Here is a 16,576-nt window from a genome sequence, read left to right as displayed (position 1 = left end):
TCCGGGAGGGAGAGAGCTTTCTTATAGGAATGCAAGAGATTTCTGTGCATTAATTTTTTTTTTAAACATCTTTATTGGAGTATAATTGCTTTACAATGGTGTGTTAGTTTCTGCTTTATAACAAAATGAATCAGTTATACATATACATATATCCCCATATCTCTTCCCTCTTGCGTCTCCCTCCCTCCCGCCCTCCCTATCCCACCCCTCTAGGTGGTCACAAAGCACCAAGCTGATCTCCCTGTGCTATGCGGCTGCTTCCCACTAGCTATCTATTTTACATTTGGTAGCGTCTATATGTCCATGCCACTCTCTCACTTTGTCCCAGCTTACCCTTCCCCCTCCCCATATCCTCAAGTCCATTCTCTAGTAGGTCTGCGTCTTTATTCCCGTCTTGCCCCTAGGTTCTTCATGACCATTTTTTTTCTTCCTTAGATTCCATATACATGTGTTAGCATACGGTATTTGTTTTTCTCTTTCTGACTTACTTCACTCTGTATGACAGACTCTAGGTCCATCCACCTCACTACAAATAACTCAATTTCATTTTTTTTATGGCCGAGTAATATTCCATTGTATGTATGTGCCACATCTTCTTTATCCATTCATCTGTCGATGGACATTTAGGTTGCTTCCATGTCCTGGCTATTGTAAATAGTGCTGCAATGAACATTGTGGTACATGACTCTTTTTGAATTACGGTTTCCTCAGGGTATATGCCCAGTAGTGGGAGTGCTGTGTTGTGTGGTAGTTCTATTTTTAGTTTTTTAAGGAACTTCCATACTGTTCTCCATAGTGGCTGTATCAATCTACATTCCCACCAACAGTGCAAGAGGGTTCCCTTTTCTCCACACCCTCTCTATCATTTATTGTTTGTAGATTTTTTGATGACGGCCATTCTGACCGGTGTGAGGTGATACCTCATTGTAGTTTTGATTTGCATTTCTCTAATGATTAGTGATGTTGAGCATCCTTTCATGTGTTTGTTGGCAATCTGTATATCTTCTTTGGAGAAATGTCTATTTAGTTCTTCTGCCCGTTTTTGGATTGGGTTGTTTGTTTTTTTGATATTGAGCTGCATGAGCTGCTTGTAAATTTTGGAGATTAATCCTTTGTCAGTTGCTTCATTTGCAAATATTTTCTGCCATTCTAAGGGTTGTCTTTTTGTCTTATGGTTTCCTTTGCTGTGAAAAAGCTTTCAAGTTTCATTAGGTCCCATTTGTTTATTTTTGTTTTTATTTCCATTTCTCTAGGAAGTGGGTCAAAAAGGATCTTGCTGTGATTTATGTCATAGAGTGTCCTGCCTATGTTTTCCTCGAAGAGTTTGATGGTGTCTGGCCTTACATTTAGGTCTTAATCCATTTTGGGTTTTTTTTGTGTATGGTGTTAGGGAGTCTTCTAATTTCATTCTTTTACATGTAGCTGTCCAGTTTTCCCAGCACTTATTGAAGAGGCTGTCTTTTCTCCACTGTATATTCTTGCCTCCTTTATAAAAGATAAGGTGACCATATGTGAGTGGGTTTATCTCTGGGCTTTCTATCCTGTTCCATTGATCTATATTTCTGCTTTTGTGCCAGTACCATACTGTCTTGATTACTGTAGCTTTGTAGTATAGTCTGAAGTCAGGGAGCCTGATTCCTCCAGCTCCGTTTTTCTTTCTCAAGATTGCTTTGGCTATTCGGGGTCTTTTGTGTTACCATACAAATTGTGAGATTTTTGTTCCAGTTCTGTGAAAAATGCCATCGGTAGTTTGATAGGGATTGCATTGAATCGGTAGATTGCTTTGGGTAGTAGTCATTTTCACAATGTTGATTCTTCCAATCCAAGATCATGGTATATCTCTCCATCTATTTGTATTATCTTTAATTTCTTTCATCAGTGTCTTATAATATTCTGCATACGGGTCTTTTGTCTCCTTAGGTAGGTTTATTCCTAGATATTTTATTCTTTTTGTTGCAATGGTAAATGGGAGTGTTTCCTTAATTTCTCTTTCAGATTTTTCATCATTAGTGTATAGGAATGCAAGAGATTTCTGTTCATCAGTTTTGTATCCTGCTACTTTACCAGATTCATGGATTAGTTCTAGTAGTTTTCTGGTAGCATCTTTAGGATTCTCTATGTATAGTATCATGTCATCTGCAAACAGCGCCAGCTTTACTTCCTCTTTTCCGATTTGTATTCCTTTTATTTCTTTTTCTTCTCTGATTGCTGTGGCTAAAACTTCCAAAACTATGTTGAATAACAGTGGTGAGAGTGGGCAACCTTGTCTTGTTCCTGATCTTAGTGGAAATGGTTTCAGTTTTTCACCATTGAGGACGATGTTGGCTGTGGGTTTGTCATATATGACCTTTATTATGTTGAGGTAAGTTCCCTCTATGCCTACTTTCTGGAGGGTTTTTATCATAAATGGGTGTTGAATTTTGCTGAAACCTTTCTCTGCATCTATTGAGATGATCATATGGTTTTTCTCCTTCAGTTTGTTAATATGGTGTATCACATTGATTGATTTGCGTATATTGAAGAATCCTTGCATTCCTGGGATAAACCCCACTTGTTCATGGTGTATGATCCTTTTAATGTGCTGTTGGATTCTGTTTGCTAGCATTTTGTTGAGGATTTTTGCATCTATGTTCATCAGTGATATTGGCAAAAAAACCCCAAAGTTAGCAGAAGGAAAGAAATCATAAAGATCAGATCAGAAATAAATGAAAAAGAAATGAAGGAAACAATAGCAAAGATCAATAAAACTAAAAGCTGGTTCTTTGAGAAGATAAACAAAATTGATAAACCATTAGCCAGACTCATCAAGAAAAAAAGGGAGAACACTCAAATCAATAGAATTAGAAATGAAAAAGGAGAAGTAACAACTGACACTGCAGAAATACAAAGGATCATAAGAGATTACTACGAGCAACTATATGCCAATAAAATGGACAACCTCAAAGAAATGGACAAATTCTTAGAAATGCTCAACCTTCCGAGACTGAACCAGGAAGAAATAGAAAATATGAACAGACCAATCACAAGCACTGAAATTGAAACTGTGATTAAAAATCTTCCAACACACAAAAGCCCAGGACCAGATGGCTTCACAGGCGAGTTCTATCAAACATTTAGAGAAGAGCTAACACCTACCCTTCTCAAACTCTTCCAAAATATAGCAGAGGGAGGAACACTCCCCAACTCATTCTACGAGGCCACCATCACCCTGATACTGAAACCAAACAAAGATGTCACAAAGGGAGGCAGCTTTCTGATCTGCTCCTGATGATCCTGCATTTGGCTCCATCTCACCCCTCATCTCAGTAAACAAGCCTCTAAGGATGGAAGCCTGAGGGTGAGGCCTGTGTGGAGCTCTCCCGCATCTATTAGGTCACTGCTAGTAAATGTGAGCAAACTGAGGAAGTCTGCTAGAAGTAAGCAATTAAAGAACAAAGGGAGGGACTTCCCTGGCGGTCCAGTGGTTAAGACTTCATGCTTCCAACGCATGGGGCCCGGGTGCGATCCCTGGTGGGGGAACTAAGATCCCACATGCTGCACGGCGGGGGTGGGGGAAGAACAAAGGGAGTTCATAGAGATGAAAAGCCTGATGGAGGAAATGAAAAGAACAAGGAAGAGCAGAATGGAAAAAAACCCAGTGAGGGATTGGGAAGACGAACTACAGGGATTCTTACAGAACATAGAGAAAAGGCACAAGGTGAAACTGTGCCTGGAAAGACACGGCCTGGGGAGAAGTCCGGAGCTCTATGATTTGTACACAAGGGGCCTGGGCGGGGGATGAAGTGGCTGGAGGAGAAACGCTAGTTAAGGGAACAGTAAAAGCAGCACACACACTCTATTGTTTATTTTCACTACAACCTGTAACAAAAGGAAGGCAATGGCAATGATCCTCATTTTATAGATGGGGGACTCAGGTGCAGATTTGGAGAGAGAATTCCTGGTGGTCACCACACTGTGTGAGATGCAGCTAGCACTGGAATCCAGACGTGCCGGCCCCGCCCCTAGTCTCGTGCTCTTTCCGTGCCATCAGAAACACCGCAACGGGCTTCCCTGGTGGCGCAGTGGTTGAGAATCCGCCTGGCAATGCAGGGGACACGGGTTCAAGCCCTGGTCTGGGAAGATCCCACATGCCGCGGAGCAACTGGGCCCGTGAGCCACAACTACTGAGCCTGTGCGTCTGGAGCCTGTGCTCCGCAACAAGAGAGGCCGCGATAGTGAGAGGCCCGCGCACCGCGATGAAGAGTGGCCCCCGCTTGCTGCAACTAGAGAAAGCCCTCGCACAGAAACGAAGACCCAACACAGCCAAAAATAAATAAATAAAAAAAAATAAATTAAAGTAACCTTCATCTTAAAAAAAAAAAAGAAACACCGCAACAAGACTCCACATCATATGATGGATAACAGCACAGAGATACTCAGAAGTCACAGCCAGGGTGGAGGTGCTAAGGAGACAGGAAAAGCTGATGCAGATGGAGAGCTGTCAGCGTTTGCCTGGACTCTTTGCTTCCTACTTGTGTTTCCTAAAAACACCAGGAGGTTTTGTGTTTTTTTTTTTTTTTTTCAGTGTAAAGGACAAAAGACTTGGGATTAAAACACCTAGGTTGATTTTAGCTCATGCAAGTCTTTTATGCTCTAATTGAATCTGGAAAATGGACCGAAAAATACCTCTTTGAGGATTAAATGGCAAAATGTGGAACAAAGTGCTTTGCCAACTGTAAAGTGATGTACACACTTATATATTGCTGGCAGGGCCTCTGCATATGGTAGTGTGGGATGTGCACTGAGTAAGGATTTCCCCTTTACGGTGGGAGGGTGGGGAGCTCCTAGTCACATCAGAGCTGTAATCCATTTGCACACTTCCTACGTTCTTCCAGCAGAGGGCAGCAAAGGGCCTGGTCTCGAGAATCAGCTCTGACAGACGTAGGTCAAGTGTAAGGTGTAAGGGGCAATTTTTCAATTTCATGAAGTTCACTGTATGCGTCAGTGGAGGCCCTGATATTGGTATTCACACTTGATGAGAAAGAATGAATAATGTATTGATTTGACAGCTATTTAAGCACAAACCGCAAGGCACAGAGGAGACATGGAGCAATCATCAAGATGGACCCGTGTTCTGACCTCATTTGCGTTTCGCTCAGTGAACAGGATGTACACAGACAGTTGATTACACTTGTGATAAAACAGAAACAGACTCACAGTCTTAGAGAACGAACTTATGGTTACCAGGGGGGAAGGGTCTGGGGGAGGGATAGTTTGGGAGTTTGGGATTGACATTAACACGCTGCTATATTTAAAATGGATAACCTAGAGACTGTCATACAGAGTGAAGTAAGTCAGAAAGAGAAAAACAAATACCGTATGCTAACACATATATATGGAATCTAAAAAAAAAAAAGGTTCTGAGGAACATAGGGGCAGGACAGGAATAAAGACACAGACTTAGAGAATGGACCTGAGGACAGGGGGAGGGGGAAGGGTAAGCTGGGACGAAGTGAGAGAGTGGCATGGACATATATGTACCCTACCAAATGTAAAATAGATAGCTAGTGGGAAGCAGCCGCATAGCACAGGGAGATCAGCTCAGTGCTTTGTGACCACCTAGAGGGGTGGGATAGGGAGGGTGGGAGGGAGACGCAAGAAGGAGGAGATATGGGGATGTATGTATACATATAGCTGATTCACTTTGTTATACAGCAGAAACTAACACACCATTGTAAAGCAATTATACTCCAATAAAGATGTTAAAATAAATAAATAAATAAAAATAAAATGGATAACCAACAAGAACCTACTGTATAGAACAGGGAACTCTGCTCAATATTATTTAACAACCTAAATGAGAAAAAAATTTGAAAAAGAATAGATACATGTATATGTATAACTGACTGAATCACTTTGCTGTACAGTAGAAATTAACACAACATTGTAAGCCAACTATACTCCAATAAAATAAATTTAAAAAAAAAGAGATCTGACACTATCAGAAACAAATGATATGTGTGACAAGTGCCACCAAGAAAAAATACCCTGCCTGCTGGGTCAGAGAAGGCTTTGTTCAAGGTGAGCCCGAGGCTGCGTAACAAAGGAGGAAGGAGGGTGAGGGGGCTGGCTTTGGGGACGGAGCGTGTGAAGGAGGGAGGAGACATACTGAGCAGGATGGAGGGTGAAGTGCTCATGACAAAGTGGCGATGCTCAGGGAAATCAGGCTGCTGGCGACGCCTGGGGCTCTGGGTAGGGATCGGAATATGCGTGTGGATTATGTTCTATTTCTTGACCTGGGTGCTGGGTACGTGTGGGCTTTTCCTTTGTGTTCATTCCCGAAGCTGTGCACTATGTACACGCATTTTTCCACAAGCACGGGGCACCAGTGCTCCTCAAGATGCCGGCCTGCGATGAGACAGGAATTTGACCAGAATAGAAATCAACGCACTGCTGTTTCCACTGGGGTCTTGCTATGAAACCAGTGTGCTCAGAGTCACAGCTGATTTACAAGCTCCTGATTTTTGCAGACCTGAGGCGAGCAGGCTTGTAGATGTCACCAGTCTGTGGGCCCCAGCTTGGGTAGCACCTGTTATACTTCAGTAATAAGTTAATGGGGAAAAAAGGCCAGTGTGGCTGGCGTCTATAGAGGAAAGGGAGAGTGACAAGAGATAATGCCCAAGAAGTATGTTATAAAAGCAGAGGGGGGGACGTCCCCGTTGGCACAGTGGCTAAGACACCACGCTCCCAATGCAGGGGGCCCATGTTCGATCCTTGGTCAGGGAACTAGATCCCACATTCATGCCACAACTAGTAGCTCTCGTGCCACAACTAAGGAGCCCGCAAGCTGCAACTAAGGAACCCGCCTGCTGTAACTAACACCCAGCGCAACCAAATAAATGAATAAATAAATATTTTAAAAATATGGCAATTCTTTAAAACAAAAAGGAGAGGGAAAATGAATTCAAGGAGAGGAGGAGGAGGGGGAGGATGAGGAGGAGGGAGAGGAGGATTGTGTCCCCAAGAGACACAGCAGAGCGCAGAGGGGCAGAAGCAACTGGGTGCTCACCCCAGAGACCAGGCCTGCACCCCTGACCACCACAGCAGGCCAGGGCCCTGGGGAGCCTGAGGGCGAGGCCCTGCCTCTCACTTACTTACCCTTAATGCGAATATTTCTCTGACAACTTCTTGTTGCACTTGAACGGACATCTTTTATCCTTTTCTTTTCTAAAAGGAAAACAATTAATAGTCATTTATAACTGGAAACATAGATTTACGTGCTTTATACGTCACTATCTCAAAGTAATTTTTTCTGTCTTTCTACCAGTTTGGAGAGCAAGAGAGACAGGAGTCCTTATGAAAGAAAAATTATAGCATTGACCAAAAAAAATATAGCAAGCTCAAGGTAATAGATGGGAAGGTTAAAAGTATTACAGAAGCCAAATTTTCACAAATTAATATATATTAATATAACATATAACAATATTATATATATATATATATATATATATATATATATATATATATATATACTTAATACAAACACTAGAAGTAAATAAAGGATGTAGCCTTATAAATATTACATAGAAAGGGCTTTTTAAGGCAGAAGTACAGGGCATAAAGCAGTGATTCTCAATGATGGGTGATTTTGCCCCCAGAGGGTATTTGGAAATGTTAGGAAATCTTTTTGCCAGCCAGCCTGGGAGGTGGGCGCTACTGCCGTCTGATGGGTGGACGCCAGGGGTGCTGCTGAACGTGTCACAGTGCATAGCACAGCCTCTGCAACCAAGAATTAACCGGCCCCAAATAACAACAGTGCAAAAGTTGAGAAACTCTGACATAAAGCATACTGGAAAAAAATAAACTGATGTGCCTATATCTAAATATTAAATACTCTTGGGAATTCCCTGGCGGTCCAGTGGTTAGAACTCCATGCTTTCACTGCCGTGGGCCCAGGGTCAATCCCTGGTCTGGGAACTAAGATCCCACAAGCCACACAGCATGGCCAAAAAAAACCAAAAACCAAACCAAACCAAAAAAATCTAAACCTTCCACAGCCAAAAACTTCTCAAGTAAGTTAAAAGACAAAAACAAAATAAGAAAATTGCAGCAACAAGGGGTTAATCTCCCAAACTGATTAAACAACAAAAAAAGAAGAGTCATATATAAAAATAGGCAAATATGAATAGGGGACCTTCAAAAGAAAACATTCTGAAGAAAAATTTATTTAAAAAACAGGCATCTTAGTAAATATAGGCTACATAATGCTTTAATCATTTATGACCCTCCTAAATCTCAGTGGTGTATTATAGGTGTCAGCAAACTACGGCCCAAGGGCCAAGTCAGCCCAATGCCTGTTTTTTCTTTTTTAATAAACGTATTTATTTTTTATTTTTATTTTTGGCTGCTTTGGGTCTTTGTTGCTGTGCATGGGCTTCCTCTGGTTGAGGTGAGCAGGGGCTACTCTCCATTGCGGTGCATGGGCTTCTCTTTGCAGTGGCTTCTCTTGTTGCAGGGCACGGGCTGTAGGCACGCGGGCTTCAGTAGTTGCAGCATGTGGGCTCAGTAGTTGTGGCTCACGGGCTTAGTAGCTCTGCCGCATGTGGATCTTCCCAGGCCAGGGCTTGAACCCGTGTCCCCTGCATTGGCAGGTGGATTCTTAACCACTGTGCCACCAGGGAGGCCCCCAATGCCTGTTTTGGTATTAACATTTTATTAGAGCACAGCCAGGCCCACTTGCTTACATTTTTGTCTCTGCTGCTTTCACGCTACAATGACAGCGTTGAATAGTTGCAGTAGAGACTTTACGGCCAGCAAAGCCTAAATTATTCACTCTCTGGCCCTTTTTAGAAAAAGTTCTTCAAGCTTTGGCTTGGAAGTAGCCCTCTCACTTCCATCCACGTTTCTTTGGCCAAGTCACGAGGCCATTCCTGAGTCCACAGGGCAGGGGGGTGTGTGACCTTCTGAGATGTTGGTGAGCAGTACTGCGACCTTCGAAAGCGTATTTAACCACTCACAGAGCACAAAGAAATTCCAAGGAAAACACTGGCGGACTATCACTCTTGGCCTCTATGTTCGGCAAACAGAAAAGTCTTGTTATTTCTGGTGTTCGTGAAGATGTAGGGAAGAGGGTGTCCACACTGCATTCATGGGGGTCTAAACTGGAAACAATTTGATCATCAATGTGGGATTATTTTATTTTATTATTTTATTTTATTTTATTTTTTTGGCCTTGACGCTTGTGGGATTTTATTTCCCCGACCACGGACTGAACCCGGGGCCCTCGGGAGTGAGAGCACAGAATCCTAACCACTGGACCGCCAGGGAATTTCCAGTATGGGATAATTTTAAATATGCAGACCCACTGACCAATCTACTTCACTTCCAGAAATAAACCATTAAGAAATAAGACAGAGAATGTGTCCACTTCGAAGTCTGATGCCACTCCCGTCACCGGATCGGCCCGAATCAGAGAGGAGCCCCCAGACTCCGTGGACGAGAGGTGGCTCTGCTGATAGAAATGTGAACAGTAGACCCAGGGGAGTGGGGATGGGTTCTGCAGGGCACAGCTGAGGCGACCTGCACCCTGAGAACACGGTTACCTCTCCCAACAGCCACCCCCAGACCAAGAGACTCTGGCTCTGTCTTCACGCCCATTCGTCCGCCCCCTCCCTCCTTCTACTAGTAACTTTACGCCTCTGCGTCACCGTCACCCCGTGTCTGCTCCACGGGAGCCCCTCCCACACTGAGCATTCAGGTGACAAATTCCATCGCCAGCCTTACTCTCTGGTGCAGGCTTTTGGGCACGTTCAGCCCTTGCTTTCTGGGCCTGTGTCATGACCTTCGAACTTCTGGTTGAGCCGTCCTTCCTTTCAGTCACCTGGTCCACCCCTTGGAGCCTCTCTTGGGTTCTGCGTCCAGGTAAGGCTGACCCTGGGCCAAAGAGCGATTTGCAAAGAGTTTTACTTGGGGTCCCAGTGGCCCTCCTCCTCCCCGAATCTTCTCACACTCCGAGTCCCCCCACTTTGAGATCTCTGTACCCACTGCCTCACTTTTATCTTGCTATTTCTCCATAGTTACTCCTCTCTTCTCTTGTGGGTATCTTTCTTTCTCCCCCAAACTCCTGTTTCTCTTTTCCCCCTTCAACTTCTCTTTCTGACTATTAATTACATGTGTATCAGTGAGAATCTAAGCTCCATGAGGGTAGGGATTTTTCTGTTTTGCTCACTGCTGAGTCCTCAGAACCTAGGACATGTGCCAGCACACCCCTCAGCTCAATTCATCTCTGTGGAATGAATGTGTAACAGGCAGCATATTTTAGAAAATATTCAAATTATGTATTTTTCACCCTTATAAATTGTAATGTCCAGGGTTCCCTAATTATTAAATCAATAAATTTCGGGGAAGGGATAGATGCTGGTTAGATCTGAGAAGAAACCGCTCAGCTGAGGCCGTTTTGGAGATGCTACACTAAATCTTGAAACACAAATTTGTTGAGAGTGAAAGAGATTTCTTTGCTTCAAAAATTACCTTTATATACCCACAGGAGAAGCTTAGAGGTCTGAATGTCAAGTTTTCCTAGAAGTCGCTGGTGGAGAGAACTCAGCATATGACAAGGAGACAGTGGCGCTGGGGACTGAGAGAAAGTGACAAGAGGAGGAGAAGGGCGATTCAAGGAGGTCCTAGTCCCCTCCCAGGTCAAACCCCAAGATTGAGGGGTGTTGGAAACAAACAGAAAAATTTGGGGAATGTCCAAAGCAGTGGAACGCATGTCATGATTCATGTTTGGGGGCTGACAGGAGATTCCCTCTCAGGGTGCTCCATTCAAGGGCTGGAAATCCAAGGGAATCCCCACCAACTGGCACACCTTGAACTAAAGCAAAAAGAAGGAGAAAGGAGAGGGGAAGGCGAAGAGGAAGAGAACGCAGAGGAGAAGGAGAAAAGGTGATGAGCACAAAAAGGAATAAAGCAGAGGATCCAGAAGAAGGCAGACTTACATACATTTTTGTTTCTTGTACTGCAAATAACATGATTTTCATGCATGGAGTCAATGCATGCTAAGCATCGCTTCAGGTGGTTTTGAACACTCCGTGACAACAAATCTAACTCCAGTTTGGGATTGGGAGTCCGAATCCTGCCTGCACATTCAGGTTTGCTTTGTCTATTCTTCCTGGCTCTGAACTTGCACTGGACACAGTCCTAATCTCAAAACTGACGGATGCCTCCTGTTCACCTCCACCCCATTCCTTCCCAATGATAAGAGAAAAGAAGCCTGTTGGAATCAACATGGTTCTCCTTTTGTGAGGAGGAGCCTTTGATGGGATGACCTAGGGGTCGAGATGGGGCTGGCCGTGCTCTAGTGACACCCGGGTGGCCGTGTGGCTGGAGAGAAGAACCCTGATGAATACCACGGGAATGACGACTTCACCCGTCTTGCTTACCTCTTGGGAGACTTTTTTTCTGTCTTTTTTTTGAACTTGACCAGCTATGTATTTTTCTCTTCCTTCCTAAAACAGAAAAGAAAATCAGCTCTTATGGCTATATATATTGATCTATAAGCTTGAAACATCAATGCTTTTTAAGTAAAATTTTTTCTATCTTCCCATCACTTTGGGGAGGCAAGAAAACCAGGAGACCTATGTGAAGAAAGTACTCGGAAATGAAAAAGGATTGAATAAAGAAGTAATAGAGATATACTAAATTATTAAAATTAAAATATATCATTTTCTAATTAATAACCAGTTTTTTCAAGACTAGAAGAAAATATAGAGAGAGATTGTTATAAGCCATAGATATAAAAGATCTTCTTAGCCAAAGAAGGAAGGTCCTTAGCCAAGGACCCAAATTGTAAACGTAAAAGATGAACAAATTTGACTGCTTAAAAAATTTAAATGCACATACTTCAAAAAACATCCACACAATATTAAAACAAAAAAGGGGAAAACTGCAATATATGTAACATTAGGGGGTTACTGCCCTTAATAGATAAAGCAAAAGATGAATAGTACACTAGGAAAGTGGGCAAAAAGCATAAATTGGAAGTGCTGTAAGAGGAAATACAAATGACACATTTATTTTAAAAGTGTCTTTTTTTTACAGTTTTTTTTTATGTGGACCATTTTTTTAACGTCTTTGTTCAATTTGTTACAATATTGCTTCTGTTTTATGTTTTAGGGTTTTTTTTGCCCCGAGGCATGTGGGATCTTAGCTCCCCGACAAGGGATCGAACCTGCACCCCCTGCACTGGAAAGCGAAGTCTTAACCACTGGACTGCCAGGGACGTCCCTAAAAAGCATCTTTAGACCACCAATAATCCCCTGACAATGCATTGTTTAGTTTTAATTATACCCAAACTTTTAAAAAGTTTTATCATGTCTGGGTTGATGAGGATGTAGTTAATGAACACTCGTGTGTTATTAAAGGAAATGTAAACAAATACATTTTCTGGAGAACAGTTTGGTAACAAATATGAAATTTAAGATATACAGACTCTAACCAAGTAATCTCGCATTCAGAAATTAATTCTGAGGAAATTATTGGACAAGTGTGCAAAGATACCAACACACACAATATGATTTCTATTTTCGGATAACAATTGGATATAGCCTAACTTACTACCAACAGGTTATTATTGAAACAAATTGTTAATCACACAATGATGAAAAAAGTGTTTAAAAGTGTTTATAGGATAGACTATGTAGTATGAGCATGTATATATATACATAAAGAATGTATACATATAAAGAATACACATATATGAGAATGTATGTGTTTTTGTAAGGTATAAAAATAAGGTGGGGGAAGGAGATTAAATAGGTATTTAAATTCCTGATTAATAACTTTCTGTACCGTTTGCAGATTTTATGAGGAACATTGTATCCGGCAGGGCAGGAGAGGCTATGCTACAGTACAAGCAAAACCAGATCTTGGTGGCTTAACATACAACAGTGTATTTCTCTGTCATGCAGAGTTCTCTGCAGGACGTGGAGGGGGTCTCCAGGGCAGCTGTCCGCTATGAGTGGTGCTGAGATCCACACTGCTTGGCCTTTTGCGACCTCCCTCTTCCACACACTTCTACAATCAGGGGAAGAAAGTGTGAAGAGCTAAGCAGTATCTCGTGCGTTTTGACTCAGGAGTGACACCCATCTCACCAGCTCCTCGGTCAGAACTAGTATCATGGCGCTGTCTCCTGCAAGGAGCTGGGAAATGCAGCTTTCCAAGTGTCTGGGAAGGGGAGGAGAACCGGAAATAGTGGAGAGTGGTAGTACCGCCCACCACACAGTGTGCAGGGCTGGTTGTTCCTCTTTCTCCGTTCTTTCCTTTTCCTTAGTAATAAAGCTGCTGATTTCGAGCTGGATACTTGTCCTTCTAAAATAAAGACTGCATTACCCAGCCTCCTTTGCAGTCAGGTGTGACCATGTAACTAGTCCTGGCAATGAAATGGTAACAGAATTACTAAATGCAACATACAGATAGTGTCCTTCGGGGGAGGAGGCATGCCTCTCCTTGACCTTGCCTCTTTCCTTTGGATGGAATGCACACTTGCTGGCTGGACCCCAGTGAAGGGGATACTGCATGCTGAGGATGAGGGAGCAACAGCCAGAATGAGCTGCGTATGGCACCAGCCCTGACCACCTACTTCTGTACGAGAGAGAAATAAGCTCTCTAATTTCAGCCACTATTTTTGGGGGGATGATGTGGTTTTCTGTCACACACAGCAAGCTAATTTCAAAGGCTACAGCATATTGCTTTTATAGTATGAAAAAATTTCTATGTTGAAAAAAGCACACATCTGTAAAAAAGCACACATCTTTTTCTGGCTTAGATGTCTTTTGTAGCCTGAAGGGCATAAAAACCAATAAAAATAATATCAAACCCACGCTAATAGAGACCAAATAAGTTCTTTACACTTACGTTTTTCCTCAGGAGATTTTCCCAAAGGCAGTTTGCTTCCCTTATCCATGGGATCTAGAAGGTATGAGAAAGAAAGTGATTTTTAAATAAACAATCTTTACGTTTTGTGACCACATTCATTTCAGACAATACTGAGTTGGTAAAGCTTTGACAGTATTAATTCTATACCTTTCATTATAAAGGAGGATGATGGCTCCTGAAGAAGGTTCTAGGCACCAAGATGCTAGTCCTGTGCCAGCCAGCCTTTATCCACAGGATCTTGGGAAAACCCATTAATCCTTTACATCTCAAATTTGAATAAATCATTCAACTTTCTCCAAAGGTGGTTGTAAAAATAAAATATATTATTCAGGATAAAATTAGAAATATACATTGTATGAGTCAGTGTAATGCAGGAAAAACTTGTTAAAAATGATAGTTTGTATTTTAATATGGTCAAATGTAATTCATTCTTTCTGACAATAATGAGATATTTGTCATTTGAAAGTCACATTTGTTCTGTGGGAGTTCTGTGAAGATGTGACACAGTGACTGAACTACCAGCAAACAGAAGAATGCTCTGCTTTTCTTTCCCCTCCGAGGATAACAGTAACAATGTGAGTAACAGTAGCCACGGTGAGGAGTGAATTAACGTGCACCATTTGTCCAGCGTTTGCCCGCAACAATGTCAGAAGCTCGGGCTCAGTCATAGTATTACATTTGTGTTTATGATCAGCTGTTCTCATTTCAATTTTCACAGAAAGGTCATGTGAGAAACATGGAGATTGGGATCTTAGGAAAACCTGGATGGCTTGGCACTGCAATAAAGTACCATGAATATACTTAGAGCATGAATACTTGGCAGTGGTAAGTTGCCCCAGAATTGGTTCTTGGGCGTGAAAAAAACTTACTCTTTTTATGTATAAAGCACAAATAAATATATCCAGTACAGAAATGGATATATAGTATACTTGTGGTATTGAAATATCCTGGGGGGTAGGGTTCATGATTAGAAAAAAATATCTAAATGGGCTCCCTGGAGCAGTGATAATGAAAAAATGGCTGAGAAACTCTGACTCAGAGTAAAACAGCTCTAAGTTTGGGCTCCTGATGACCATACTGAGAGACTTGCAATCCCTCACCTTTACCGTGGGTGAGTCTTGGTGGTGTGCTGGGTGGCTCCTGGGGTCTCTTTCCTTCATGCATCTCTGAAGTGCCATCACTGACCTCTGAAAAAAGAAGCAACATTCATCTTATATCTCAGTAAATGCCCTCTGGAAAGTCCCTGCAGAATCTCCCAGAGACCCAGGAAGGACCTTGCACACTCTGGGGCTGAAGGCTGGAGGTTCCAGTCCTGATGAGACCCTGCGACTACCTCCTGAGAATAATTCTACCGCTGGTCCTGTCTGCCACTCAGGCGAGGAGTAGAGCAAGGCTGGTCAGCAGTGGTCCCTCCACTAATGGAATGTCCAGTGGGGGGCAGTCATCTGAGCCCCTGGACCAGAGGTTTCGGGGAGTCCCGGCAACACTTTCAGGAGATATTCAAGGTCAGAATTGTTTTTATAATTAGATGTTCTTTGCCTTTTTTTGCTATGTTGACTTTTGCACAGATGAAGCAAGAGCCAAGGCAGGTAAAAATGCTGGTGCCTCAGTACAAATCAAAGCAATGTCCCCAAACCTTAGAAGGTGGCATTGCATTCTTCACTACCACTTACTCAACATGGAAAAAAAAAGCCAGTTTCATTTAAGAATGTTCTTGATGAAACAGTTAAAATTATTAATTTAATTAAATTTCTACCCTTAAGGACACATCTTTTTAATAGCATATGTAAAAAACTGGGTAGAACATGTAAAGCAGTTTGCTGCATCTTGAAGTACCATGTTGTCTCAAGACTAATACTCAAGTGATTGTTTGAGTTGCAAGCTCACTGTAAAGTTAAGTGAACCAAAATTTTCTAATTATTTATGATATTATAAAATCTGGCATGAGTAGAAGATCCACTCAAAACACAAGATAGCATAAGACATTTTATTACAACAGAGTATATGGTCTCAGACTCTATGTTACAACTAACCTTTAAGAAACTATCCCTTGTTGAGTTTTGGTGTAGTATCAAAAGTGAATATCCACAGATATCTCAAAAGACTGTTGAAATACTCCACCTTTTTCAGCTACAGATCTGTGTGAGGCTGGATTTTCTTCCTATGCTTCAACCAAAGCAACAAATCACAACTGACTGAATACAGAAGCAGGGATAAGAGCCCAGCTGTCCTTGATGGTGGAGGTGGGGGAGCAGGGAATAGGTAAAGGAGATTAAGAGGTATTGGGCTGGCCAAATAGTTTGTTCGGGTTTCCTGTAAGATGTTAAGGAAATACCTGAACAAACTTTTTGGCCAACCCAAAACAAACATCCAGTTATAAAATAAATAAGCTATGGGGATATAATATCCAGCATAAGAAATAAGGTCAATTATATTGTAATAACTTTGTATGGGGACAGATTCTTACTAGACTTATTGTGGTAATCATTTCACGGTGTATGCAAATGTCAAACCACTATATAGTGTACCTGAAATTAACATAATACTGTACATCAAACATATTTCAATTAAAAAAAAGAAAAAAATTTCAAAAGAACCTTTAAAAATAGAAAGCAATTGTTAACAAGATATAGATTGATGCTATTAAAAATGTTCCCTCTCA

General features: G+C 42.0%; 1 protein-coding gene across 5 annotated transcripts in view; it reads right to left on the bottom strand.

Annotated features, from left to right (window-relative positions):
• SP110 (SP110 nuclear body protein) overlaps window positions 1-16,576 on the bottom strand; it is a 42,858-nt gene that overhangs the window by 11,255 nt on the left and 15,027 nt on the right. For all 5 annotated transcript variants that reach the window (XM_068544271.1, XM_068544268.1, XM_068544267.1 and 2 more), the window contains 5 exons: window positions 15,015-15,101; window positions 13,894-13,947; window positions 11,421-11,486; window positions 9,763-9,912; window positions 7,138-7,206 (listed from right to left, as the gene is read on the bottom strand). In XM_068544271.1, the coding sequence (XP_068400372.1) occupies window positions 7,138-7,206; window positions 9,763-9,912; window positions 11,421-11,486; window positions 13,894-13,947; window positions 15,015-15,101 (426 nt within the window). The remainder of the gene's footprint in view (window positions 1-7,137; window positions 7,207-9,762; window positions 9,913-11,420; window positions 11,487-13,893; window positions 13,948-15,014; window positions 15,102-16,576) is intronic.

The sequence above is a fragment of the Eschrichtius robustus genome, chromosome 5 (genome assembly GCF_028021215.1).
Source record: "Eschrichtius robustus isolate mEscRob2 chromosome 5, mEscRob2.pri, whole genome shotgun sequence".
Classification (NCBI taxonomy): Eukaryota; Metazoa; Chordata; class Mammalia; order Artiodactyla; family Eschrichtiidae; genus Eschrichtius; species Eschrichtius robustus.
This window is presented reverse-complemented; position numbering and strand designations above follow the sequence as displayed.